The 23,831-nt window shown below is 43.1% G+C and overlaps 1 protein-coding gene across 7 annotated transcripts in view; it reads right to left on the bottom strand.

The window, feature by feature from the left end:
- CEP170 (centrosomal protein 170) overlaps positions 1-23,831 on the bottom strand; it is a 183,480-nt gene that overhangs the window by 7,110 nt on the left and 152,539 nt on the right. For 5 of the 7 annotated variants that reach the window (XM_074990081.1, XM_074990083.1, XM_074990086.1 and 2 more), the window contains 4 exons: positions 19,230-19,407; positions 17,316-17,483; positions 8,252-8,340; positions 574-667 (listed from right to left, as the gene is read on the bottom strand). In XM_074990081.1, the coding sequence (XP_074846182.1) occupies positions 574-667; positions 8,252-8,340; positions 17,316-17,483; positions 19,230-19,407 (529 nt within the window). The remainder of the gene's footprint in view (positions 1-573; positions 668-8,251; positions 8,341-17,315; positions 17,484-19,229; positions 19,408-23,831) is intronic. The other 2 variants (XM_074990082.1, XM_074990084.1) reach the window with 1 other exon arrangement.

Genomic DNA, 23,831 nt, shown 5'->3' with positions numbered 1-23,831 from the left:
CCTCACTGCTGCAGGAGACCAGACTTGATGGGAGTGGACACTCCTAATGCACTGGTGTGATTACATTTCTCATTCATTGGGCATGAAGAAATGATGCAGTGACTCTGCAGAGAATGTTTGCTTCTTCTTGCATGAAATAGTGATGCAGTGCAATGCAGTAAGGGGGTAACTCACATGAGTCACTCCTTTGTAGTGGTGATCAAGAGGGGCCACAATCTGTCCCTAAATAAGAAGGAATCTCAAATTCTCTCTTACACATTTCTGGATGGCAACTGAAAACCAGAAAACTAATGTTCTACATTTTGAAGAGGGCTCTTCTGACAATATTTTCTGACAAATTTCATTTACCTACACCAAAACATAACAATTTTTCTAAACAGTAGGAGCCAGTAATGAAATCTACCTTCCTAGGCGTCTGACATATTTCCAGTCAGAATTTGGCCTTAAACTTAATCCACATTTTAAATTCTGAGGATTATTAAATTATTCTTTGATCAAATTAAAGGTATTTTATGAAGTCTGTGTTTGTTTTGACACAGTCTCACTCCATCTCAACAAGATAATATTTCATACCATGCTTGAAGTTTTTACAATAGGAACTTCACTCTCGGTTCGTAATTTGTTCTCAATTTCTTCCCAGTTCCGGTCTTTGTCCTTAAACAATATTCTATAGAAAAGAAATGCAAAAATTACTTAAATACATTATCAAATACAATATTTTTTCAAAGATTTACAGACCTACTATGTAAAAATAGCTTTGAAAGCGGACAAAATTGAACCTCAAATGGAGACAATTACCACAGCCCTAGTATTAAGCATCATATTTTATATTAAGGCAACATGTATTTAAGTGCTATCGACAATATCAATCACGGTCAAAACTAAGTACTTCCATTATTTTGAAAATCACTGCTACTTATTCTGTCGCACAACTGTTTTTATAACAGACAAATTTTTTTGTATTGATCCTTTGTTTCACAATACTCGTAAACAGAAGTGAAATAATAATGTTAATGGATCAAGCATGACTTCTCAAAGTTATTCTTTTTTAAAAATTAAAAAATACAGCCTGGTAGCAAAATGAAAAGCATATGAAGACAGTTGTGCAGACATTTTCAGCTCACTTAGTAATGCTGACAAGTTCGTTTTTTGGTTGCTTTTTCTTTTTCTTTAAATAAAACAACACATCGCAGCACAGGATTTCTTAGGGTAGAATGAAGATCTGTTTTTTTTTTTTCAGTGACCTAGCATCTTGGAAACCACAACTGCATGCATATAACATGCTAAATGAGAGGTTTAATAGACTCAAAACAAACTCCCTATCAGTAGGTGCTTCAGAGACAGTTTCTTTTTTTATTAATTCCCTGAAGTAGTGAATGGTTTCTATATTCTCTTCCTACATCACACAAATGGAATTTCGGGTTGTCAAAGTTTCACATCACAGAGAAAAAGGGATCTATGGGTACTTTATGTTTGGGTTACTGTATCTTTATTTTAAAGTACTGAATAAAAGTCACTGTCACTTCATATGAGAGGGGAGCAGCAGGGAACAGGTCTGGGAGTCGGGGAGGCAAGCCAGCAGGGGAGCAGTGACTTCCCCTGGTCCAGGATCACTCAGGTCCCCAGGGTGCTGGACCAGGGAAGTCAAAACTGTAAATTTTGCAGGCAGCTCATATTCGTCCACATTGCCCTCCTGCCTTTGCCACTCATATTCAAGGTTCCTGTTGTCCCACTATCAAATCATAAACATGACTATTTCTTGTCAGATGTTTCACTGGGACCTTGTTAAGTGCTAGTTCAGGGTATGTCTATGCTGCACTCTATAATAAGTGAGAATGGACTGTGTGCAAACATATTTGAGAGTTTTGACGGGGCTATATCAAAGCTAGCTTGCATAACAATAGCTATGAAACTATGGTGGCACAGGCTGTGTCTAATAGTTAGTTGTGCCATGTGTGCAGGGGACTAATTACATGACCTCTCACAGTCTTTTCCAGTTCTACAATTCTGTGAATGTACTTGAGTATTTTACCAGGATCCTAGGCGGTCAGGGCTAGCCCATGAAGCCACTCATGCTGTCGTGGCTTCACTGGCACTGTTATTCAAACTAGCTTTGATCAAAGCTACTTGGGTATTCCTAAACATGCTGCAATCACACTTTCCAATTGTAGTGTGGACGCGCACAGTACAATGGGAGAAAGGCAAAGGAGCAAAGGAAGAAGAGACTTACTGCCTTAATATAAGGGTTCTCAACCCTTTTCTTTCTGTGGTCTCTTCCAACTTGGAGGTGAGGGGTGAGTGAAGCTCAAGGCAGGGACCTTGGGTATACAGGTATTTGACTTCTATTAGGTGGGTGAAGCGGGGCAAGGAGACTCAAGCTAGCTCTGCACGGTGGGGTCAGGGAGTGAGTGCCAGCTCCATCCCTTGACTCACCTCAGCAGACCACCCAGCCTGTATAAGGGGCAGGGAGAGACAACCCAAAATTATAACTCAAAGGTGGGAGATTTAGCTCAAAAAGTTTGAAAACAGTTTAGGGTGCGTGTATGGGAACGTAACTAACAGCTGTGTGTGGACAGGAGAGTAGCTCAGGATGCAGGGAGGGGGGCTGTGCTCTAAGAGGGCTGTCCTGCGGTGACTGTTCCTGGAAAGGTCTGTCAGCCACAGAGCCAGGTCCTCCACCAAGACAGATCTTACAGCTGCCTCTCTGGCAGCCAAGGAGGCTGGGAGATGTGGAGCCACTTCAACCCTGGGGCACCAGCAGCAGCTCAGGCTCTAGGTTGGGGCCATGGTACCCCACAGTCCCCTGAAGGACTTCACAGACACCTGGCTGAGAACTGATATCTTAACAGACAAAGCCAGTGAAAGGACAAGCATTAGCAAAAATTTCTCTTATGCAACAAGACAAAATAAACCAGAAAATTTTCAAGGGTATGGAGAAAGAGGACACCTTGTGAAGGAGTCTCCCTATTCAAGACTCTAGTTCTATGGGGACAAAACCATTTTTATGCATATATACTCAGAGAGGCAGCAGGAAGATAGTCAGAGTTTCCTGGCAGGAACTGAAGACACTGTACAAAACTCACCTTCAAAGCTACTGAAATGCACATCTGCAGACCTGAAATCAGATTAATTTTGAATGGGTAGGACTTACCTGCCGGCTGATGAACTACAAAAAGAGTAAAACTAGTTAGGTTCTGTAGCACTGGAGCAAATAACTTCTGTAAGTGTTTGGGAAACACTATATACAGCTCTGTATACAGGGAATTAGCTCCACCTAGACTTTCTGCATCTGCTACTGGTTTGTCTGTCATTCTGGACATCCATAAGAATACACTTTCTTTGATGTTTAACAATTATTTAATGTTCCTTACTCCTTGCCTGAAGTCACAGTGTTCTGTTTTTGATAGCACACTTCCTAGTTTCTGTGGAAATTACTGTGATGTGATGAACAAACAAGGGATTAATACTTTGTGTAGAGAACATGCAGTTAAAAACAGCAGAACATGTTTCTGCTGAACACAAATGTACTTAGCAGAAGAAAAGTTCATAACATCCAAGGTAAAAAAACAGAACTGTTTCTAAATATTCTATCTTGCAAAATTCACTAGAAGGCACTCAAAAGTTTTTCTAAGACATTGCAGAAGATATTGTTACACTTCCACTTTTTCCACAAATTCTTCCTCATTTATCACCTTATTGAACATTTTATTACAGGATGCAGCTCTTTGGTCCAGCATGGCTGGGACCTAACAGAATATGTTGGATCAGGGAAGGTCCAGGGCTTATGCCCCAGGAGGCCCCAGCCTCCTGCTCTCCAGGCTTCCGTGGGGCTCCATTCCTCCATTCCCATGCTCCCGGGGCTGCCATGGGGCTCCAGCAGACAGGGACTCTGACCCTGGCCATGCACTGCTACAGAGCCAGCAGGGCTTCCAGCTTCAGCCCCTGCATTGTGGCAGGGCAGGCGGTGGCTTTGGCTCTCAGCCCCACACTACCATGGGGCTGGCAAGAGCTCTGTCCCCCCAGCCCTGCCTTGCCACAGGGCAGACAAAGCCTTCAGCTCTGGACAGTCTGCTGGCTTTTGCTCTGGACTCAGTCCCTGCCTTGCAGATGCAGTTGGCCTCAGCCCTGGGACTCTCTGCGTCCAGCAACATCTGTGGTCCTGCCAGACCGTGGACAAGAGAGTACCAGATTTAAGAGGTTCAACCCATATTTCAGCTTCTTCCTATCTAAGTTGTGTACCCTGCTCTCTCTCTGAGGCCCTGCTCCCAGCTCACTCCATACTTTCCTCCCTCTGTCATTTGATCTCTCCCACTCTCGTTCACTTTCACCAGGTTGAGGCAGGAGTCAGGCTGCAGGAGGAGAGTGAGCATGCAGCTGAGAGTCTGGGGTATGGTCTGGGATAAGAGGTTTGGAAAGCAGGAGGGGGCTCCAGAGGACGTTGGGCTCTGGGATGGGTCTGGGGATGAGGGATGTAAGAGGGGGCTCTGGGCTGAAAAGGGGTTAGGGTGCCGTGTGTGTGTGTGCGCACACGCTCTGCAAGAAGAGTCTAGCCTGGGTAAGAGTGTTTGAGTGTAGGGTCCCGAAGGTGCTTACTGCAGCTCCGGGAAGCAGAAGCCAGATCCCAGTGGCTCTTAGGTGCTTTGGTGGCCAGGGAGGCTCCATGCACTGCCCTTGTGCCCACAGGTGCCATCCCTGCAGCTCCCAGACCATTGGAGCCATGGATCCAGCACTTGACTGGGGGCAGTGTGCAGAACCTCCCTGGCAGCTCCTTTGCCTAGAAGCTGAAAGGATCTGGTGGCTGTTTTTGAGAGCTATATGGAACTAGGGGAGGGAGGGAACTTACCTTCATCACAGGCTGCTGGTCCAGGAGGCACTGGGAAGGATGGAGGGAAGAGGGCAGAACTGATGGAGACAGGGAGGTAGTGGGAGGAGTTGATCAGCAGGGCCTGCAGACCCTCTGGAGTTTGAGAAATGCTGGTCTACTCAGTTTAGCATGACTGCACAACTGGCATATATTCACTTCATTTTTCCACTAGTAAAATGAAAAATCTTTGATGGCCTCACTAGGAGAGATACTGTAGGAAATTCACACAACTGAAAACTTTTATACAGTATTTGATGGTATTATGTAAATGCAACATCCTGTTGTAAACGTACAGAACATTTATCGTATGTGTAAGTTTGGTTGATGCTATTTATTGATTATACAATAACAACTAACTTACTTTCTAAATTTTGACACCTATAAAAAGCTTATATATGATTCTACTTAATAACCTGCTTCCTTCTGGAGGAGTTAACGGAATGAACATATAAAGAGACATGATATTGACCTCTCCATGTGTTTTATGACAAATTGCAACTGAGTTTGCAACATTTTTTCACATCAAAAGGTGTCAGGTTGCCCTCAAGAACAGGGACAGAAAAGGAATACATAGTGAAAAAAGTTTTGAGTGGTTTATTATTTCTTTGGCACTCCTGTGACAGGTATCATGTTAGGAAATGCTCAGGAACAATTCACCCAGTCAACAAGATTCTACAACTCTAATGAAACAGACAACTTCTAAAAAGTATATGAAAAAAATTTACTGCATGAAGATAACTGGGAGCTCTGATTGGCTGGGAACCATTAAATTCAGAAAGTTGCAAACAAAGTTGCAAATGGGGTGATACGGACAAAATGATAAGCATTTGTTTAAGCCATAACAGAGGTAGTAGTAGTTGGGACTCTAGTGACTAGACCACTGGTTGGTAACCTGTAGCCTACTGGCGTTCCACCTGAAGTCCCCCAGCCGCCATTCTTCCCCCACAGGCCTCTCATGCACCGGGCATGGAAGTCCCACACTTACTTGCTCTTCCCTCTCCCTCCCAGGAGTTTTGGAGTATGTGACTCATCTCATTCACTCTCCATCCCCAGATCTGGGAGGTAGGGGAAGTATCAGGTAAATGCGATGCTTTGGTATGTGAGAGGCACAAGGGGGGTGGAGGGGGCAGGTGGAATCCCAGTGGGCCACGAGCTGCTGTGGTCCACTAAGGTGAAGGAGGGCCATATGAATGGCTGTAGCACAGTTTCAGTTGTGTGAATGGGAAGTCTCCTTTTTAGGGATACTGTGCAGAAGGAACTGGCAAGACAAACACCACCAACCAGATTAAGTATTTAAATGACAGAGAGAATGGTGAGGTTGTCCATAATGATTGCGAAAAAGGTGAGGCGTGGGAAGAGGAGGGGATCTGAAGGAAAAAGATTACTAGTTATATTTAGCCAGGTGGAGCTTATGCTGATGGCTGGGCATCCATGAAGAGAAACAGGTAAAGATTTTAGTTTGGACAGAGGGAAATAGATCCAAGTAAACAAACAGATTTGAGTCTTAGGCATAAAGATCACAGCTGAAGCCATGTCTGTGAATAAGAGAAGAGGAGAACAAAAACAGAGCCCTTTCTCAGGCACATCCCTGAAAGTTGGACATGGGAGATTCAGGAGTTCCTCCTAACAAATACACCAAAGAAATGATTAAGTAAGTAGAAGAAGTCAAGAGAGAACAAAATATTCAGAAAAAAGTATGGTCAACTTTGTCAAAAGTAGCTTATAGGCTGAGGAGAATGAAGATGAGGTACTGGGTCTAAGTCATTTCAATGAAGCATGGAAAGCAGCACCTGTATTGGAGAAACGATGATGAAACTGGAGGAGACAATAAGACTTTCTGAGCATGCTGGTGATGGCCTTCATATGCCTGCACACACAGCTCTTAAAGACTGAAAATATGAAAACTCTACCGTTAGGCCACTTCTGCATGACAAGCCTTTCTTGACAGAAGTCACTGTTGGAAGGGATTTCCTGGCAAAAGGTCTGTTGACAGATTGCACGTATACATAAAGGCAGATCAAAAAAGCAATTCGCTCTGTGGACAGACAACTGCCAGGCTGCCTGGCCCTCTCTCAACAACAGCTGACTGGAAACTCTATAAACAGGGCTGCCTGGTGAACTAGAAACACTGTCTGCTAACGAAAGGGCCCCAGAGCATCTATGCAACTGTTTTGTCCACAGAACACCATCGAGAGAGGCATTATACCTGAAGGGAAGAGGTATAAGGTTGTCAGCAGATGTGACGGGTTTTGTTGCCAGACTGTCACCAAAGCACATTTGCTGCGTAGATGCACCATGCTCTTTTTCCAGCAAAAGCCCAATTTTGCTGGGAAAAGCTGCTCATGTAGACGTGGCCTTAGAGACTGCCACACAGCTTCTAATCTACTTGAAAATAGCTGTAGCAGGTAGAAGAAAAAGTCACTATTTTATCTTTTGATTGTAACCCTAACAAATATTTTCAAGGAAATCATGGTAAGATAAGCCTCCCTAAAAGATGGAGGTCACATAGGAGGTTGAAGAATAGTGCGGAAGGAAACTGCACAGAGCTTTGTAAAACTCTTAAACAGATTTTAAAAATTTATGTCTTAAAAGGATCATTGTGATCATCCATCTGACCTCCTGCATAATTCACAAGCCATAAAATGAATCTTTGATCCTGGTAGCTACAGACACAAACCTTCAGAGAAGTCAACCTGAGGTCTTGTAAAATTCTGGTACCTACTGTATTGTGCAAATAGAAAAGTGACGGGTTTGGTGTTGATGGAGAAGTATATTTTTATATTTCTAACACCTACCCATGGGAGAAAAGTTAAAGTTGGTGGTTGGCATTGCCTTAAATTTGAATTTCAGGATTTTTGAGAAGTTTATCACCTAAATTCTGTAAATCAACAAGAAAGGCACTCATAAGCAATGTTATTTCACTGTTAAGTTTTATGTCAGTAAATGAAAAAAAGTCTGAGGCTGGACTACTTGCATAAAAGATATTGCGAGAGAATTTACAATGGAAAGGAATTTTAATGTGTTGGGGTAGAGATTAGACATGTTTTGAACAGCAGTTGGAAATACTATATGCAGAAACAGACGAATAGCTCCTTTGTTGGAGTTATGACAGATCTTGCCCTTTCCCTTTAGGGCTGGCTGAAGTTTTCTCTATTCTTGATGAAATCGTATGAATCATTTCTGTAAGCAGCCATTCCTTTCCCATTAGGGAATTAATTCACTTCACGAGACAAAATCTTTTTTGACCTCTGAAAAGCTAGAGTAATAGTATCCTTTTAAGTAGATAAGAGTACCAACATACTTCATGCATTTTACATTGCACTGATACTAGCTGTAATGTGGATCCAAGAAAGAAACTTTTGAGCGAAATAAAGAAAAAATTCTCACCTGATTTTTCCAGCTGTTTTGTCTATCGACTGCCTTATTTTCCGAGAAAACTGGAAGACTGAAGACAACAGCAAGCTATCACCCATGACCTGGAATAATCATTTAAAAATGGAAAAATTAGCAACTTGCCAAAAATTAAATACTGTGATACAAGTTTGTTCATTTTGAAATAAATTTCTGTATTCCTCATCCCATTTTACTTTGACAAGAATTTGCCTATGAATTTTCTATTCATTAGCACATATATCTGGGTTGTCCAGTGCCTACTGTAACTGAGCACTCTGCAGGTTTTTACATACAGCTCTTCCAATGTTCTTGACTATTTACCCAAAACACCATTGTTATTATAATTTGGTTTCTGGCCAATGGGAGCAGCAAGGATTTTGTTGGGGGCAGAGCAATGTGTGAGATCTCTCCCACTCCCCAACTGCAAATGCAGGTGGTGTCCAGAGACTCATAACCCCAGCAGCCACCTGCTTTGAGCGATCTAGGACTGTCACAGGCAGAAAGCCTGCCCTGCCATAGGGTCCCAGTGGGCTGCCAGCTGGAGCAAAAGACTTGGTGGGCCAGATCAAGTCCGCAGGACTTATTTTGCCTGTCCATGATCTAGATAGTGCCTGCCTAAATACAAAATAGAGAAAACAAAAAAATGTTCACTTTTTTAAGAAAAAAAGAAGCTATACTAATATTATTTACTAAGCATGGAAACACTATGGCTGTGCCTACACTACGAAATAAAATTGATTTTTAATACATTCGACTTCTTAACCTCATTCTTATTATTCAAATTTCAAGCTGCGTCTACACGTGCACGCTACTTCGAAGTAGCGGCACCAACTTCGAAATAGCGCCCGTCGCGTCTACACACGTCGGGCGCTATTTCGAAGTTAACTTCGACGTTAGGTGGCGAGACGTCGAAGTCGCTAACCTCATGAGGAGATAGGAATAGCGCCCTACTTTGACGTTCAACGTCGAAGTAGGGACCGTGTAGACGATCCGCGTCCCGCAACGTCGAAATTGCTGGGTCCTCCATGGTGGCCATCAGCTGGGGGGTTGAGAGATGCTCTCTCTCCAGCCCCTGCGGGGCTCTATGGTCACCGTGGGCAGCAGCCCTTAGCCCAGGGCTTCTGGCTGCTTCTGCGGCAGCTGGGGATCTATGCTGCAGGCACAGGGTCTGCAACCAGTTGTCAGCTCTGTGGATCTTGTGTTGTTTAGTGCAACTGTGTCTGGGAGGGGCCCTTTAAGGGAGCGGCTGGCTGTTGAGTCCGCCCTGTGACCCTGTCTGCAGCTGTGCCTGGCATCCCTATTTCGATGTGTGCTACTTTGACATGTAGACGTTCCCTCGCTGCACCTATTTCGATGTTGGGCTGAGCAACGTTGAAGTTGAACATCGACGTTGCCGGCCCTGGAGGACGTGTAGACGTTATTAATCGAAATAGACTATTTCGATGTTGGCTGCACGTGTAGACGTAGCCTCAGTGTCCTGAAACACTCCAGAAATCGACCCACCATTAATCTACATTGATTTACCACATCTCCATTGCCTTATCCAAGTTTGATAATACCTTAGAGAGCTGCTGCTTACTGAGGGCTTTGGACCAATGAGTCGTGGGGGAAAAAATTGCAGCAGTTGCTTGTGGGTGTTTGATGTTACTAGCCTAGAACTCCAAGCACTGTCCCAGAATTCAGAGCACCCACTAAGCAGGTGGAAAAAAAAACGGGAGAGTGTGCCATTTTCTCCAGCACAGCACTAGCACAAGCATGGATCCTTGAAAGCTTCAGGTCATTGCACACACTGTTACAGCAAGTTCCCAGAATGTTGTGCAATTTTATTTTCCACTATAAAGTGAGATGATGATGATGATGATGAAGAGTATGAAGAGGAAATCGCTCAACTGCAGTCCAAGATCTCAGAAATGGTGGCTGCACTGGATACATTGTTGACAGTGGAGTGGCAGTTTTAGACTCATAAAACCAGCACACACTGGTGGGATCACATCATTTTGGAGACCTGTGACAACCAGCAGCGGGTGCAGAACTTTTCACATACAAGTCCATGAAGCGCAGCAACACAAGAATGAGACCAGCTTTAACAGTTCAGAAGCAAGTGGCACTCTCTCTATGGAAGCTTGCAATGCCCAACCGTACTGGTCAGTGGTGAATCAAGTTGGGGTGGGGAGATTTACAGTGGGGGCTTGCGCTGGTGCAGGTAGCCAATGCAATCTGTTCGCATCTCCTGAGGAAGACTGTGATCCTGGGAGATGTACAGGCCATCATGGGTGGCTTTGCTGCCATGAGGTTTCCTTACTGCAGTGGGGCAATAGATGGCGCACACATCTCTATCATGGCCCCAGACCTCCTGGCCTCTGAGTATATAAACTGAAAAGAGTACTTCTCGATGGTGTTACAGGTGTTGGTAAATCATAAAGGTCGTTTCACTGACATCAGTGTGGACTGGTTGGGGAAGGCTCACCAAGTCTATATAAACCAGAATTCTATATAGAAAGCTCCTGAATGGGATTTTTTTTCCCAGACCGGAAAATCAAGGTTTTGTGATGTAGCGATGCCTATAGTAAAACATAGTGATCCTGCTGACCCTCTGCTTCTTTGCCTCATCAAGCCACACACAACAACCCTGGACTGCAGCAAGGATAACTTCAATTTAAGATTCAGCAAATGCAGAATGGTGGTGGAATGTGCCGTTGGCCATTTAGAAGTGAGGCTTGGGTACCTATGGACCCATTTGGACCTTTACAAAGCTAATGTCCCCACTGTGATTAAAGTGTGCTGTGTGTTGCATAACATTTGTGAATCTAGGTGGGAGAATTTCATGAGAACCTGGAGTACAGAGGATGATGCCACGAGCACGGCTTACTCACAGCTGCCTACAAGGCCATTCTGCAATAACCATGCGTAGGCAAGGGCAATCAGGGAGGCTTTGAAACATAGCTCCATGACTGATCAGCCAGACACACGATTGTGCTGTATTTCACTGTTGTAATCCACTCCCAAAATTATTTCTCCTCCCCATCAAATACGAACCAATAAATCTGACCATGGCTTTCACAAAAAGAAAGCTTTTACTTGCGTGGGAGGAGGGGGTTAAGTTGCAGGAACAAGAACAGATGTAAAGAGAGGGCTATTTTCACAAAAAAGGTGGGCAGCTGTGCTATCAGCCCTCTCCACCCCCATCCAGGTCCGTCTGCTGCTCATCCTCTGTGAACCTTGCAGTAGTGGTGGGCAGCAGTGCTATCTCCACCAGCTCCCTCTCCAACCCCGCGAGTCCCTGCAATGATTTGTGCAGCCCATCACACATGGGTACCAAAAAAATCACACCATGGTTGTCATCAAAAGCATAAGTTTATTGGAGGGAGAAGAGGGCTAAGCAGCAGGAAGAAATGTCAAGGGTGGTGGAACAGCCTTTTGTGGTGGCTTTTGGGGGTAGAGTGGCAGACTATCCCTCCCCCCTATAGTCGGGGATTGCAACAATGGGGGTGGACAACTCTATTCAGGGGAGTCTGGGCAGCAGGGAGCAGAGCCTGCAATGCGGTGTAGAAAGTCCCTCTTCAGCTCCAGCACAGAGCACAGGACCTCAATTTGGTCATTTATTGCCACTGTGAGCTTTGCTGTGTCCTCCCTCAGGTGTGCTGTTTGTTCCCTCCTGACCTCAAGCACAGTGTGCTGCCACAGTGCTATGTCCTTTTGCTCTCAGCAGTTTCTGCTTGAGCCTGCTCAGACCTTCTGCACTTCTTTGCCCTGTCTCCTGCACTGGGGATGCCTGATGGAGAGTGAAGGTCAAAACTGAGATACAATTCACACAAAGCAGTAACCCCTGGAATGAATGGGTCTTTACAATCAGTAAAACTTTCATTTTGCAAGGCTGCTTAAGGCCTCTTAAGGATGACAAGGATTCAAACTGTGCATCACTTATCCACCATTTCTTTGTGGACATAAGCTACTGCCCACTTTACAAGGGGGTGTGTGCAAAGCAGGGGAAGCAGCTGCATGGCATGGTGGGAGGGTTCAACTGCAGCTGCATGGATGGCTGAGCTGGGAGGGATCCATGTAAGGTGAAAAGAAATGCAGGGGGAGAGAGGGAAGAAGGCCCAGAGAGTCTGCCAGCCGCACAGAGGGCAATACGCACCAGGGAAATGTAAAAGGGCAGGGAGCATTGCAAAGAAATCCAATCCAAACTCCTGGGCTGCTTTAGGTTGCCAAAGACGACATCACCTTGCTAAGAATAACAGATAGCGAAAAAGAAGATATGCTTGTCCTGCATGGGCACAAGCCTGGAAAATTTGCCAAAATGCTATGTGGCTCCATAATACCAGATCGCTATCTGGTTGCCTGGCATGGTAAGGTGTGCTACCGTGGAAGGCGCAATAAGTCACGCCTGTCCCAAAAACTTGTGCAAAAAATACAAGAGTACCTGAATGAAGTCTTTCTGGAGATCTCCAAAAAAGATAAGCGCTCCACCCCCAGAAATATAAACATGTTGTTCTGAGGGGCATTGATTCATAGGAAACCTATACCTATACTCACCTTCAACCCGCTTCTAGTGTTCAGAAAAAAATACTCACCAGAACAGCTGGGCCCTGGGGGCTTGGAGACTGGCATACAGGGGACCAACTCCAGGTCTATGGGGAAGAGCTCTGGGCTCTCAGGAACAGTTTGCTTGGGCTCCTGCTGGTTGCACCCACTCTCTTCTTCACTGGCCTCTTCCTCCTGGCCCCCGAGCTCCTCTCAGCTCACACCAGACACGAGAACAGGGCCTCCAGAAGTGTGGAAATTCAGAATGGGTATCGTTGTCAGGTCCTCCCCAAGAAGCATGTGCGGCTGTTCATAATAGCGGCAGGTCTTTGAAGATAACCCAGACTGCTGGTTGGCTTCCTGGACTTTGTGATACACCTGCTGGAGTTTTTTCACCTTCACCCGCCATTGCATAGTCCAGGGAGCAACCTCTTGCACTCATCCTGTGTGACCTCTTCTCAAATTGGTCCGCATTTCCTTTGGACTCTGGAAGACTGCTTGCCATTGATTACTCTCCCCAAACTACAAGAACATCGAGAATCTCCTGATGGCTCCATGCTGGAGCTCTCTTGCAACCCTGAGAACTAAGCAGATCCCTACCCTGAGTGCTCATGATTGCAAGAGATGGCTATTGATGCAATTGCTACATATGTGATGCGATGCAATGGGTAAAAGAAATTTTGCTTCTGGATGCCCCTTATATTTCCTGGGCTTGCTGGTGATGAATTCAAATTCGTGGGTCTCCTGCGCACCTGGAGTGCAGCGGAGATGGAAGCAGACATACATAGTGGGTAACTGTGTAGCTTTGTGGGACACTTCTGGAGGCTAATCTATTTGATTTTAAGACATAGGCCTTCCACGCTGGCCTTTATTTGAACTTTTAAGTTTGAACTTGATGCTACACCCAGCCGCTGATATTACATTGATATCAGTGCTCCATAAAATCGAGCTAATAGTATTTACAGTGAAGACAGTGACATTGCAATATCGAGCTAACTGCCCTACATTTGATTTTATCATGTAGAGTAGACATACCCTAAGACTATCAATAAGAAGAGACAAAGTTGAGGAAATTTCAGTGGGACAAATGCCAGAAGTTTGGCTTAGTTTGTGGCAGCTGAGAAGGCACTGAGGCTGCTTTGCACAAGCAGTATTGTGTAACAATGACTCTTCCCATGAGGCTGACTCACATGCATGCGTGGGCCAGACAGACACTGGTATGAGAAATCTGCATTCAAAGGTGCAGGGGGTGCCAGTGCACCTCACCTGCATCTACACTAGAAAGTATATTCAGAAAATCCGGCCCTCTTTCAAAAGAGCGAGCGGAGCGTCTACACACAAAACATACTCTTTTGAAAGTAAACTGAAAGAATGCGGCGGTGCTTTCAGAAGTGCTCCTCTGGTCTCATAATAGGAAGAGTGCCCTCTTTTGACAGAAAATGTGTAGATGCTCCACAAGCCACTCTTTCAACAGAGGAGTCATCATGGTGCCAGCCAGCTAGGGTGTGGGGATGCCTTGCCAATGGCAGCAGAGCTCTATGCTCCCAGTTTCTGGCTGCATTTAAAGACACAGAGACCCAGAAACCCTGTGGCACGAAGCTAAGAGCATGCTGGCAGCAAAGGCACGAGTCTCCTGCTTCACACCCTCATGGACACCCCCAGAACTTCGACAGCTAGCAATAGCCAGCAGCCAGCCCCCACAAGAGCCCCAGGGTCCCCCCTCAGAGCCCTCACAGGGCTTGAAGGAGCCCGCCACTGAGAAAAAGGGCTCCCTCTTGGACAGAGCTGGAACTCAGGGACCTCCAAGGCTCATGGAAGGATGAGGAGGTCCTGAGAGAGATGGGTGGCAAGTAGTGGAACGCAGCCACCTTTGCCCACCTTGGCACCAGACTGGTTGCTTGGGGGGACCCAACCTACACCCAGTAGAAGATGTGGAGCAAGGTTAAAGAGCTCCAGCAGAGCAACGCCTGGGCCTGAGATGAAGCCAGCTGGTCAAGGGCAGGTCTTCCAACCTGCCCATACTACTGGGAGCTCCGGAGCCTCCTGGGTCCCTGAGACAGCTCACCACTGCCTGCCATCCTTTACTCTGTGGCAGATGAGCTGCACTCCGACACCAAGGATAAGCCAGTGTCCCATGACAGCCCCACCCTCTGAGAGACTGAGCCAGAGCCACTGTCTGGGGAACTGAACAAACAGGGAGCTGGTCATTGTCCTGCCATCAGAGTTATTAAGCTGTATGATGGCCAGCAGGGCATCACTGGACTTTGGTTAGGGATCCACCGGTAAGTCTCTGGCAGGGTGTATACTCCAGCTTGTGGGGTGAGGGGACCACAGCTGCCAGAGTACCACCCACAAGGCCAGCGGACCAAGGCCATGCAAATCCTGGATGGCCATGGTTCCTGGCACACTGCAACGGCAGCCACAGCCAGATACTCCCTTAAAGGGCCCCTCCCAAACACCCCTGCCCTGCATACACTGAGGCCTGCAGAATGCCACAAGCATCGCAGAACCTGTGCAGGGACCAGAGGGTCAGCAATGCCAGATGGATCTCCAGCAGCAACTTGTGGTACTGGAGAGGGCCATCCCAGGCACTGTGGTCGGCCAGCTGGCCAGGGTGCTCACAGCCATCCTCTATCTTCTACTGGGGGCAAGCCCCCTGCTAGGGCTCTGGGGCCCTTCTACTCAGGATCTTGGCGATGCCCACCCCTTCCCCAGCCCTGCCCCTGCTGTGCCCCCAGCCATCCCCTCCCCCGGTGCTCAGCAGTAAGGCATTCAGTCTTAGAGGAGCTAAAACTAGTTGCACATGGTACAAAAGACACCAGAATGAAACACGGGCCTGCATTAACAAGTCTAAGCGTGGAGAAAGGCAAATTAAACCAGATAACTATAAAGGAATTATTTATTTAAGAACTTTTAATACAAAACAACAAGAAGTCTAAGGCTAATGTAAGAAAGGATAATTCCTTATGAAAGTAGATACAATGATCTCCATGTCCAATTCTACTAATTCCATGACAGAATATTAATATCATGAGCTTTGTTGAAAGAGAGAGAGATAGGAATACGACAGTTCTTCACTGACACCCGTAGTGGCTGGAGCATGGAACCACCCTGGCATGTGGATCTCCTGGGTAAGTTAATCCTGGGTCTGGAGGGCTGGGGTGGGTAGGAGGGAATAGGAGGGCTGGGACAGCGAGGGGGGTAAAACCTGTGGATTAGCGGCAGATGGTTTGGGGCTGCAGGGGGTCGAAGGCTGTGGGCAGTTTGGGCTATTTTGTTATTGGCCTCTGGAACATGTAAAAAATTGCCATGTGGCCCCCGATGAAAAAAGGTTGAACACACCTGGTGTAAACAAAGGTAATTGAGACTAGAAAAGAAATGACAGATCGGAACTACCAAGAATGCAAAGGATGAGAGAGATACTGGGAGACAGTGTAATTTCGCTAAAGGATTTGGCAAATGGTAGATGCTATGCACGCAAGAGAGAATCTACCAGGAAGCACTTAGATGCAAACATAACAATTCTAACAACAAATTAATCTCTTTTTAAACAATAATAAAGGCAAAAAACATAGCCTAAATTGAGACATGATTCCCAAATCCAAAGGACAGACAGAAAAAACAGGAATAATAGGGAAGGATCAGAAGACTCTAAATCCTTTCAGTTCAGCACGTGTACATATCTGCAGGCAGAGACTTAATGAAGAAGCTCTTTCATCAAAACAAACACTTCTGCAGAAAATTCCAATTTAAAATTATACAGACTGGATTCACAGAAATGTTAAAATATAAATAAGAGAAAAACATCACCATGTTCATTGTGGAGAAAGAACAGCTTAGAGCTCTCCAAGGCAAATCAGATTATCATGTCAATCACATCCACTTGAGCCATAAAACAGAATCCTACAATATATCGGGCTAGCAAGCAGAATTTTGCCAACTTTTTTTTTTTTTGAATAGGGTAGTGAAATTTTTGTGATGTACAAGAGAAAAGAAAGTAAAAATGTTTGTATGAGACTTTAAAATCTGTAAGTATGAAAATAAATAAGTTGATGTCCATATTATATGTCTTTTATAAGCACTCTGACCAGACATGGAGTCCCATCACATATATTCTCTGCCTGAGATGATGGTGAAATCACAAAGAACTCACAGTTAAAGCTTTCTGGTTATAGCTATAAAATGGACTGATGCAATCACAATAAAGCCAGAATGATATACGTAAAACTTGAACGACTGATTTGAGTTTAAAAGTTTTTGATTGTGCCCATATGTTATAATCAATCCTTCCAAAAAGTGCAAAAGTACTTAAAAATTCTAACAGCTTACCAAGGACACAAACAAACCCTATACGTACATGCAATCTCTCTCTCTCTTTAGGTAATAAAGTAATTTATCAGTATTTTTTCCATCATTGCAACCATTTGCAGCAAGTGACTATGTAAATTTTGTGCCTGTAATGGTAAAATGTGCTTACATTTTTGTGGGCCTAGAGTAAACATGTTAGTAGACAGGAACACTGGTGCATACTCACTTCATCTCTGCTCCATGTTCTTCTCCGGGTAATTGTGGGGGGATCAAGAGCATCTGGTAACTGAGGCCTAGAATCATTAGGCCGACTGTTCCCTTCTGGTGGTTTGGCATGCACTAATGGAGGAATCTTTCTGAAGTTCAGACTTTCATCAAATACACGGTCAACCAGCTGAAAGAGCAGAACAGATATTTATATATATTTAATGAAAAGCAGGCAATTTATGAAACCTCTTGATACACATAGTTCAGGGGCTTTAAGAGGAAACCAATTTTCCCTTTATAATGGATTTTGTAATTTCCATGATAAAGTAAAATACTCTGGTTTTCTATGTATTACAAAATGTGCGTGTTTATGTGATAAAGTGGCTAGTAAACAGATGGCTATTTTCCAAAACAAGAAATACACATGGCTATAAAATTAGACTGCCAGATGGACAGGATTTTTATTAGATATAAATATAATGTAATGAGCATAAAAAAGTGAAATTCTAGTCACTTAAACAGGCAATAATAAACCATTTACTCTTGCTTTTACCAAGGGTGATTGTAAATGATTAGAGTAATTATGTTTCTTTTCATAAGAGATACTCAGTTCTCTTCACAAATTACACTTAATGGCAGAGTTCTATGAACCTAAATAAAAGTTTTTTTTTTTTGGATTTTTTGTTTTTTTTTCTCCCCAGGTGACCGCTATTTTAGACCTTTTTCAGACAGTCACAATGTTACAGCACCTACATCTGCATCAATGAGATACTGAACATACATTATTATATATTTATTGTACTATTTAATAATACCAAACAAAAAAGGGAAGTATACTTATTCAGTGATAGGTAAGACAACATGAATTACCATCAATGTAAATGAATGCTTATTAACTGAAGTTTAGTTGGGGTTCTTAGAGACAGTTAAAAAAATCTAAATGGGTTTAGTCAATTACATAGCACACAAGGAAAGTTTCATGCTACTGTCTATACTCCTTTTTCATAAAAAAGGACAGTTGTATTATGAACACAGTCTATTAATGAATTAACCAAACCTTATACACACATAAAATGAACAGAAATATTTTGAGAGGAATAATGTAAGAAAGAACAAAACCAATACTAAATATTTACAAAAAATAGCAAAATGACAGTGTGGTAGAAGACGAGTTATTTTTATGTATCGGAGGGGTAGCTGTGTTAGTCTGGATCTGTAACAGCAACAAAGGGTCCTGTGGCACCTTATAGACTAACAGAAAAGTTTTGAGCATGAGCTTTCGTGAGCACAGACTCACTTCATCAGACGAGTTATTTTTATGTCATTTTAAACACATTTACCAGCATTAGACCTGTGATGATGATTAAACAACTCAGTTAATACACTTTAATATACAGCATTCCAGAGAAAGTCAAAGAGAAGGAAAACAATTACAGCATGAGGAAAATTTAGTACAAGCTAATTTTTTTTTATTATATACGTGGATGATGAACTAAAATTATTGCTAAGGGATGCTACTTACATACTTAATGCTAACACAGGAAAACTTACAGATCTTTTGTGAATACAAGGACTCTTCTATCTGTAATAGCTATGATGCTAATATATACACCATGAATTTGTGTATGCACACTAAATCCTTTCCAAGTATTCATACTATTCACTGATGGCCAAGACTGGACAAGAAAGAAGTGAATAAGCACAAGCTCTTGTGTTTAATAGTGAAAACAGAAACTCAATATAAATAATTTTGGTAACCATTTTAGTGCTCTGTTTTCATAGAATGATTCTGTGCTTACTGATTTTTGTTAAAAGATTAAGGAGTCTTTAATCAAAAGAGAATGCTGAAATTCATGCGAACAGGCTAGGTGGGAATAACTGAAAAAAACTATGCAAAAGGCTAAAAGCAAAAGAAATAAAGAAAAGAAAGAACCTTATGCATTTCTCCATGAAGATCTCCTACCTCTTCTCTAGTGTCTATGGCAGAGCCAGGGGTGGTGGCAGCAGTGCTTACTGTGGTACTCGGAGCAGTGCCTGATGAAGTCACTGAATCTATTTCTCCTGCTACATCGTTGATTTCCCGTGCGATGAGAGCCAGGTCTTGACTGATCCTGGTAACAGTTTTAAAGACAACATTACATTCGCCCAATACAATATACCTAGATCACCAGTGTTTAATCTGTATCCCTTGGATGAAGGCACACTGAAAAGAAAACATGTACAGCAGACCCCCGACTTACATGATTTCAACTTATGCACTTCTTGCAATAATGTGATTTGAAATCATGAGTGGTGGGGAACCAGGCGGTAGCCTGATGGCAAACTGGCTCCCAGTTCTCCACCGCTTGCAGGAGCCTGGCAAGTGACCAGTGCTCCCTGCATTTGCGGGAGCCTCGAAAGTGAATAGCTCTGCTCTGCTCATCAGTTTCCTGGCTCCAGCGAGTGGTGGGGAGCCAGGAACCGGGAGGCTGCCTATTTCCCAGTACCCTTCCACTTGCAGGAGCTGGGAAACTGACCAGCACAGTGCGAGTCAGTTTCCTGGCTTTCACAAGTGAAGGTGAGCCAGGCTGCCGCCTGGTTCCTGGCTCCCTCCCAATCCTGGGAGTCAGGAAACTGACCAGCGCTGCTGCAGCTGACTCTTGGCTCCCCACCACTCAAAGGAACAGGGAGCCAGACACAGCTAGGAACAGGGGACACGAAGGTGGCAGGGCCCCTTCCCCACCCAGTCCCAACTTATGTGAAATCTGACTTACACATGGTTGCCCAGGAACACAACCTATGCGTAAGTCGGGGTTTACTGTAATTGATTATGAAGTGAAACTGTTTGCCAAGCTGTGCACTGAAATTTTTACAGTGAGGATTTCAAAATAAGCTCATATAAGCAGGTGAAAGTGCATACTGCTTCCAAAAATGCCTTCCAACTCCTTCACCTGCAGGTCCAAAAGCAGATCTATTGTATGATGGGGGGTACTCTGAACAAGCTGCTGTCCTTTTTCTGGTCTAGCTGTTCTCACACTGGACATGTAAAGAGCAGACCACTACCTAGTTACATGAAGTAGCCTTAAAGGCACTACACTCACAACATTACTCCCCTCCCCTCAAGAGCCAAGGCAGTTTACAAACAGGAAAGGGGAAATGCTGAAACATCAGTTATGGCTTTCTGATTCTATTAGCCAGCCCAGATTACAGGAGGAACTTGTACCAGTTTTCAGCAGTCCTCCCAGAAAGCCAGGCTGGGTAGTTGTATTTCTGTGCACTAAGTTTATCCCCTCCTCTTTCTAATGGTTGAGAGGAATGATAACAGAAGTAAACTATGCTGGCTCTATGCACACTGGGGATTCTCATTCCAAGAGAATCCCTAGCAAAGGATTGTGGGTGGTTCCTGTGCCCTTTGTCAGGAAACGAACTGAGCAGAAAATCTGGCTCTAAATACTGACTGAGAATCCCTGATTTTTTTTAAATTTGTCTCTAAGGGTGAAATAATTGGAGAGCACTGACCTAGAGATAGAAAAGTAGTTCAATTAGAATGGAAAACATTATTAACACATTTCCAGTCAAATCATAATATTGCAACACTGTATTAGAGTTCAGCATTCACAATCACTATTTCATCTAACAATGTAATTTTACACCTTGCATGAATAAACAGAAAATTGATACAAAGTAAGAGATATCATACTGAAAATATTCTTAACATGAATCGCAAGTTATCATTCATTGTATTTACACAGAATGTAAAGCAGAAGCAAAAATTATAGTAATTCCAGAAATGTGTCGAACTTTTTGCATGTAAATAAACTATAACCAACAATGCTGAAAAGTGAAAAACATTTATTTAGTAGATGTTCACTACAGACTAATTACTGTGAGCACCCAGAACAGATTTCTGAAATTAATTCAATTTTATTTTTAGTTTTACTGTTCATATAAATGCATAAAAATATATATTTTAATGGTACCAAATAAAACTTCTATTACTGAACAAATTCACTCAGCTGCCACAAACGTAAGGCTTCTAGAAAATAGAATAATCCTGCAGAAGTCTTAATTCTCCACAGAAACATCAAAAATCCAACAAATTGCTAAAATCTCAAGTGAATTCTTGCCAGAATGCTGAAGTGAAAGATGCCCACATGAAAATGAAGGTAAATGATCTTGCAGGATTCACGGTGAAGTTGGGCAATTCCAAAATGGATGCCACTTCACAACGGCTATGTCTACACTAGCACCCACCTTTCGAAGGGGGGTGCAAAGGAGACACTTCTGCAGATGCTAATGAGGTGCTACCATGAATATGCAGTGCCTCATTAGCATAATATTGGCCACAGCAATTTAAAAATGTTGCTTTCAAATCACATGCGACTGTGTAGACAGGAGCCTTTTGAAAGGACCTTCCAGTCTTCGAAAGCCCCCCATTCTGATTTGGTTTAGGAATAAGAGGCTTTTGAAGACCGGGGTGGTCTTTTCAAAAGGTCCCCATCTACATGGGCAGCACGCAATTTGAAAGTGGCACTTATGAATCGCCATGGCTGACATTATGCTAATGAGGCACTGCATATTCATGGCAGTGTCTCATTAGCATTCCACTTTTGAAAGGTGGGGGCTACTGTGGACATAGCCAATAAGTAACAAATGATCAATTCCTCATGCAGTCAATAAGGTCACAAATATTAGTGCAGCTGCAACATAGTTTCACTGGAATTGTAATTGAGACTTGGTATAAAAATTCCACTTCTTTGAATTTTTTTGTTAATCAAAGAAATTGGGGTAAATTAAGCTGAAGATGCATGCTCCTTCTCTAGAAGGATAAAGAACTAGTTTATCAACTTCTGAAACTCCATTTTGGTTATTCAGTAGTCAGTTCATCAGGTTTCATAATTCTAACATCACAAAAATTATAACACATTGTACGCTACTTATTTCCTTTTTCAGCTTTGAAGCGACGCTTAATTTCACACATTTCCTCCTACATTATGACCAAAACAGCAGGGAAACAAATCTGAGCAGAATTTGACTTTAAAATATATAAAACGTATTCACTGTAGTTATTATAAAAAGAGACCTTCATATGATGGAGGGTGCGATCACTGGGTGATTACTGCATGCTTTGGGATCTTCAGACAGTGCCAAGGTCAAAGGCTTAAGTGCCTCAAAAGTGCAAGTAACATGGCTCTGCTGCAGCAATTACAAACCATCGTGTGCATTATTCTACTTATAATTTAGTTTTTCAATAGAAAGATATGTTATCAGGCTAAGTACATGGGGCTTCATAAACAACAGAAGTAGGGAAATTATTTCCTAAAGCAGTCGAAGGCAATTTTCATGACAGCTGACAAAATGTCACATTCTTAGCATGTTTTTCATAACTGGGTTGTCGTATTCCTGTATTCTCAAAAGTGCTCAAACATTCAATTCTTTCTAGCTGGATAGAAAAACTTCAGAATGCTAAAAAAAAACCACATTACAAAAAGCAAAACATGGCATACATTTTCTCATGACGATAATCAGCCAAGACAATGCCATCTGAGAAATATCTAAAAAGGAATGTGGCATTGAAAAGTTATTTACATGTTAGTTTTCTATTGAATAATTTCATATTTAGTTTACTATTTTTTGCTGCGTAAGTTAAACCAATAGCTTTTATAAATAACGCTTTGAAATCCACAGATGAAAAGTACTACCAATTTGTCATTTAATAACGAACAGAAAGGCTGCAGTCACCTGTTCTGAATATTAAACATAAATAGAACAGAATAATGTAGCGGTTACTTTTAAAAATCGATCAACATAACATAACTGTGAAAGTCTCCTTACTCTGGAAAATCCTTCAACCAAAATTTTCCTTTGAATAAATCTAGCATTTTGGAGAACCTCTCATTTCTCTTATTTAATCCTCTAATAATCTCTAACATTAAACTTCCAATTCTTTCTGTATTTGATGTCTGAGAATGGCCACTTTTGGAGCAGGATGAATGCAAGAGCTTCTGGAATCTGGTTTTTAGACTTTGATTTGCACACAGTACTGAGGATGTCAGAGCCCTAGGTTTGAGCATGGGAAAGAAAAGTCTGAACACAGAGTTAAAATACAATGGCTCAAGCCCAAAGTTCCTTAAAATGGGTCAGTTCACTTGAATTCCACTAAACTTGCTTTAACTTTGCAGTAAAGATACCTCCTCTATGCCCACCCTCCTGGATTCAGGCAGTGTGTAGGAGGAAGATGGTCAATATAAATGTAAGAGAAATAGATAAGATGAAGAGCCAGGAAGAGGGAACTGAAAATGACGGGATAAGGAAATTGAGAGGTGGAGCACTGCAGAAGCAAGAATGGGATTCTGGGAGTGAGAGCAACAGGTAAACTTAATGAAGGCATTTCCTAACTTTTGAGTACTTGATTTTACAACATTAAAATATTCTGTTAATAGAGGTGTTCTAGTTTTATATGTGCAGAGGATCACAAATTTAACAGCACCAATATGGACCTCTAATTCTTTGGTCACATATAAATTATATGACAGTCCTCCTTCTACACAGAGTA

This window comes from Carettochelys insculpta, chromosome 3 (genome assembly GCF_033958435.1).
Source record: "Carettochelys insculpta isolate YL-2023 chromosome 3, ASM3395843v1, whole genome shotgun sequence".
Lineage (NCBI taxonomy): Eukaryota > Metazoa > Chordata > Testudines > Carettochelyidae > Carettochelys > Carettochelys insculpta.
This window is presented reverse-complemented; position numbering and strand designations above follow the sequence as displayed.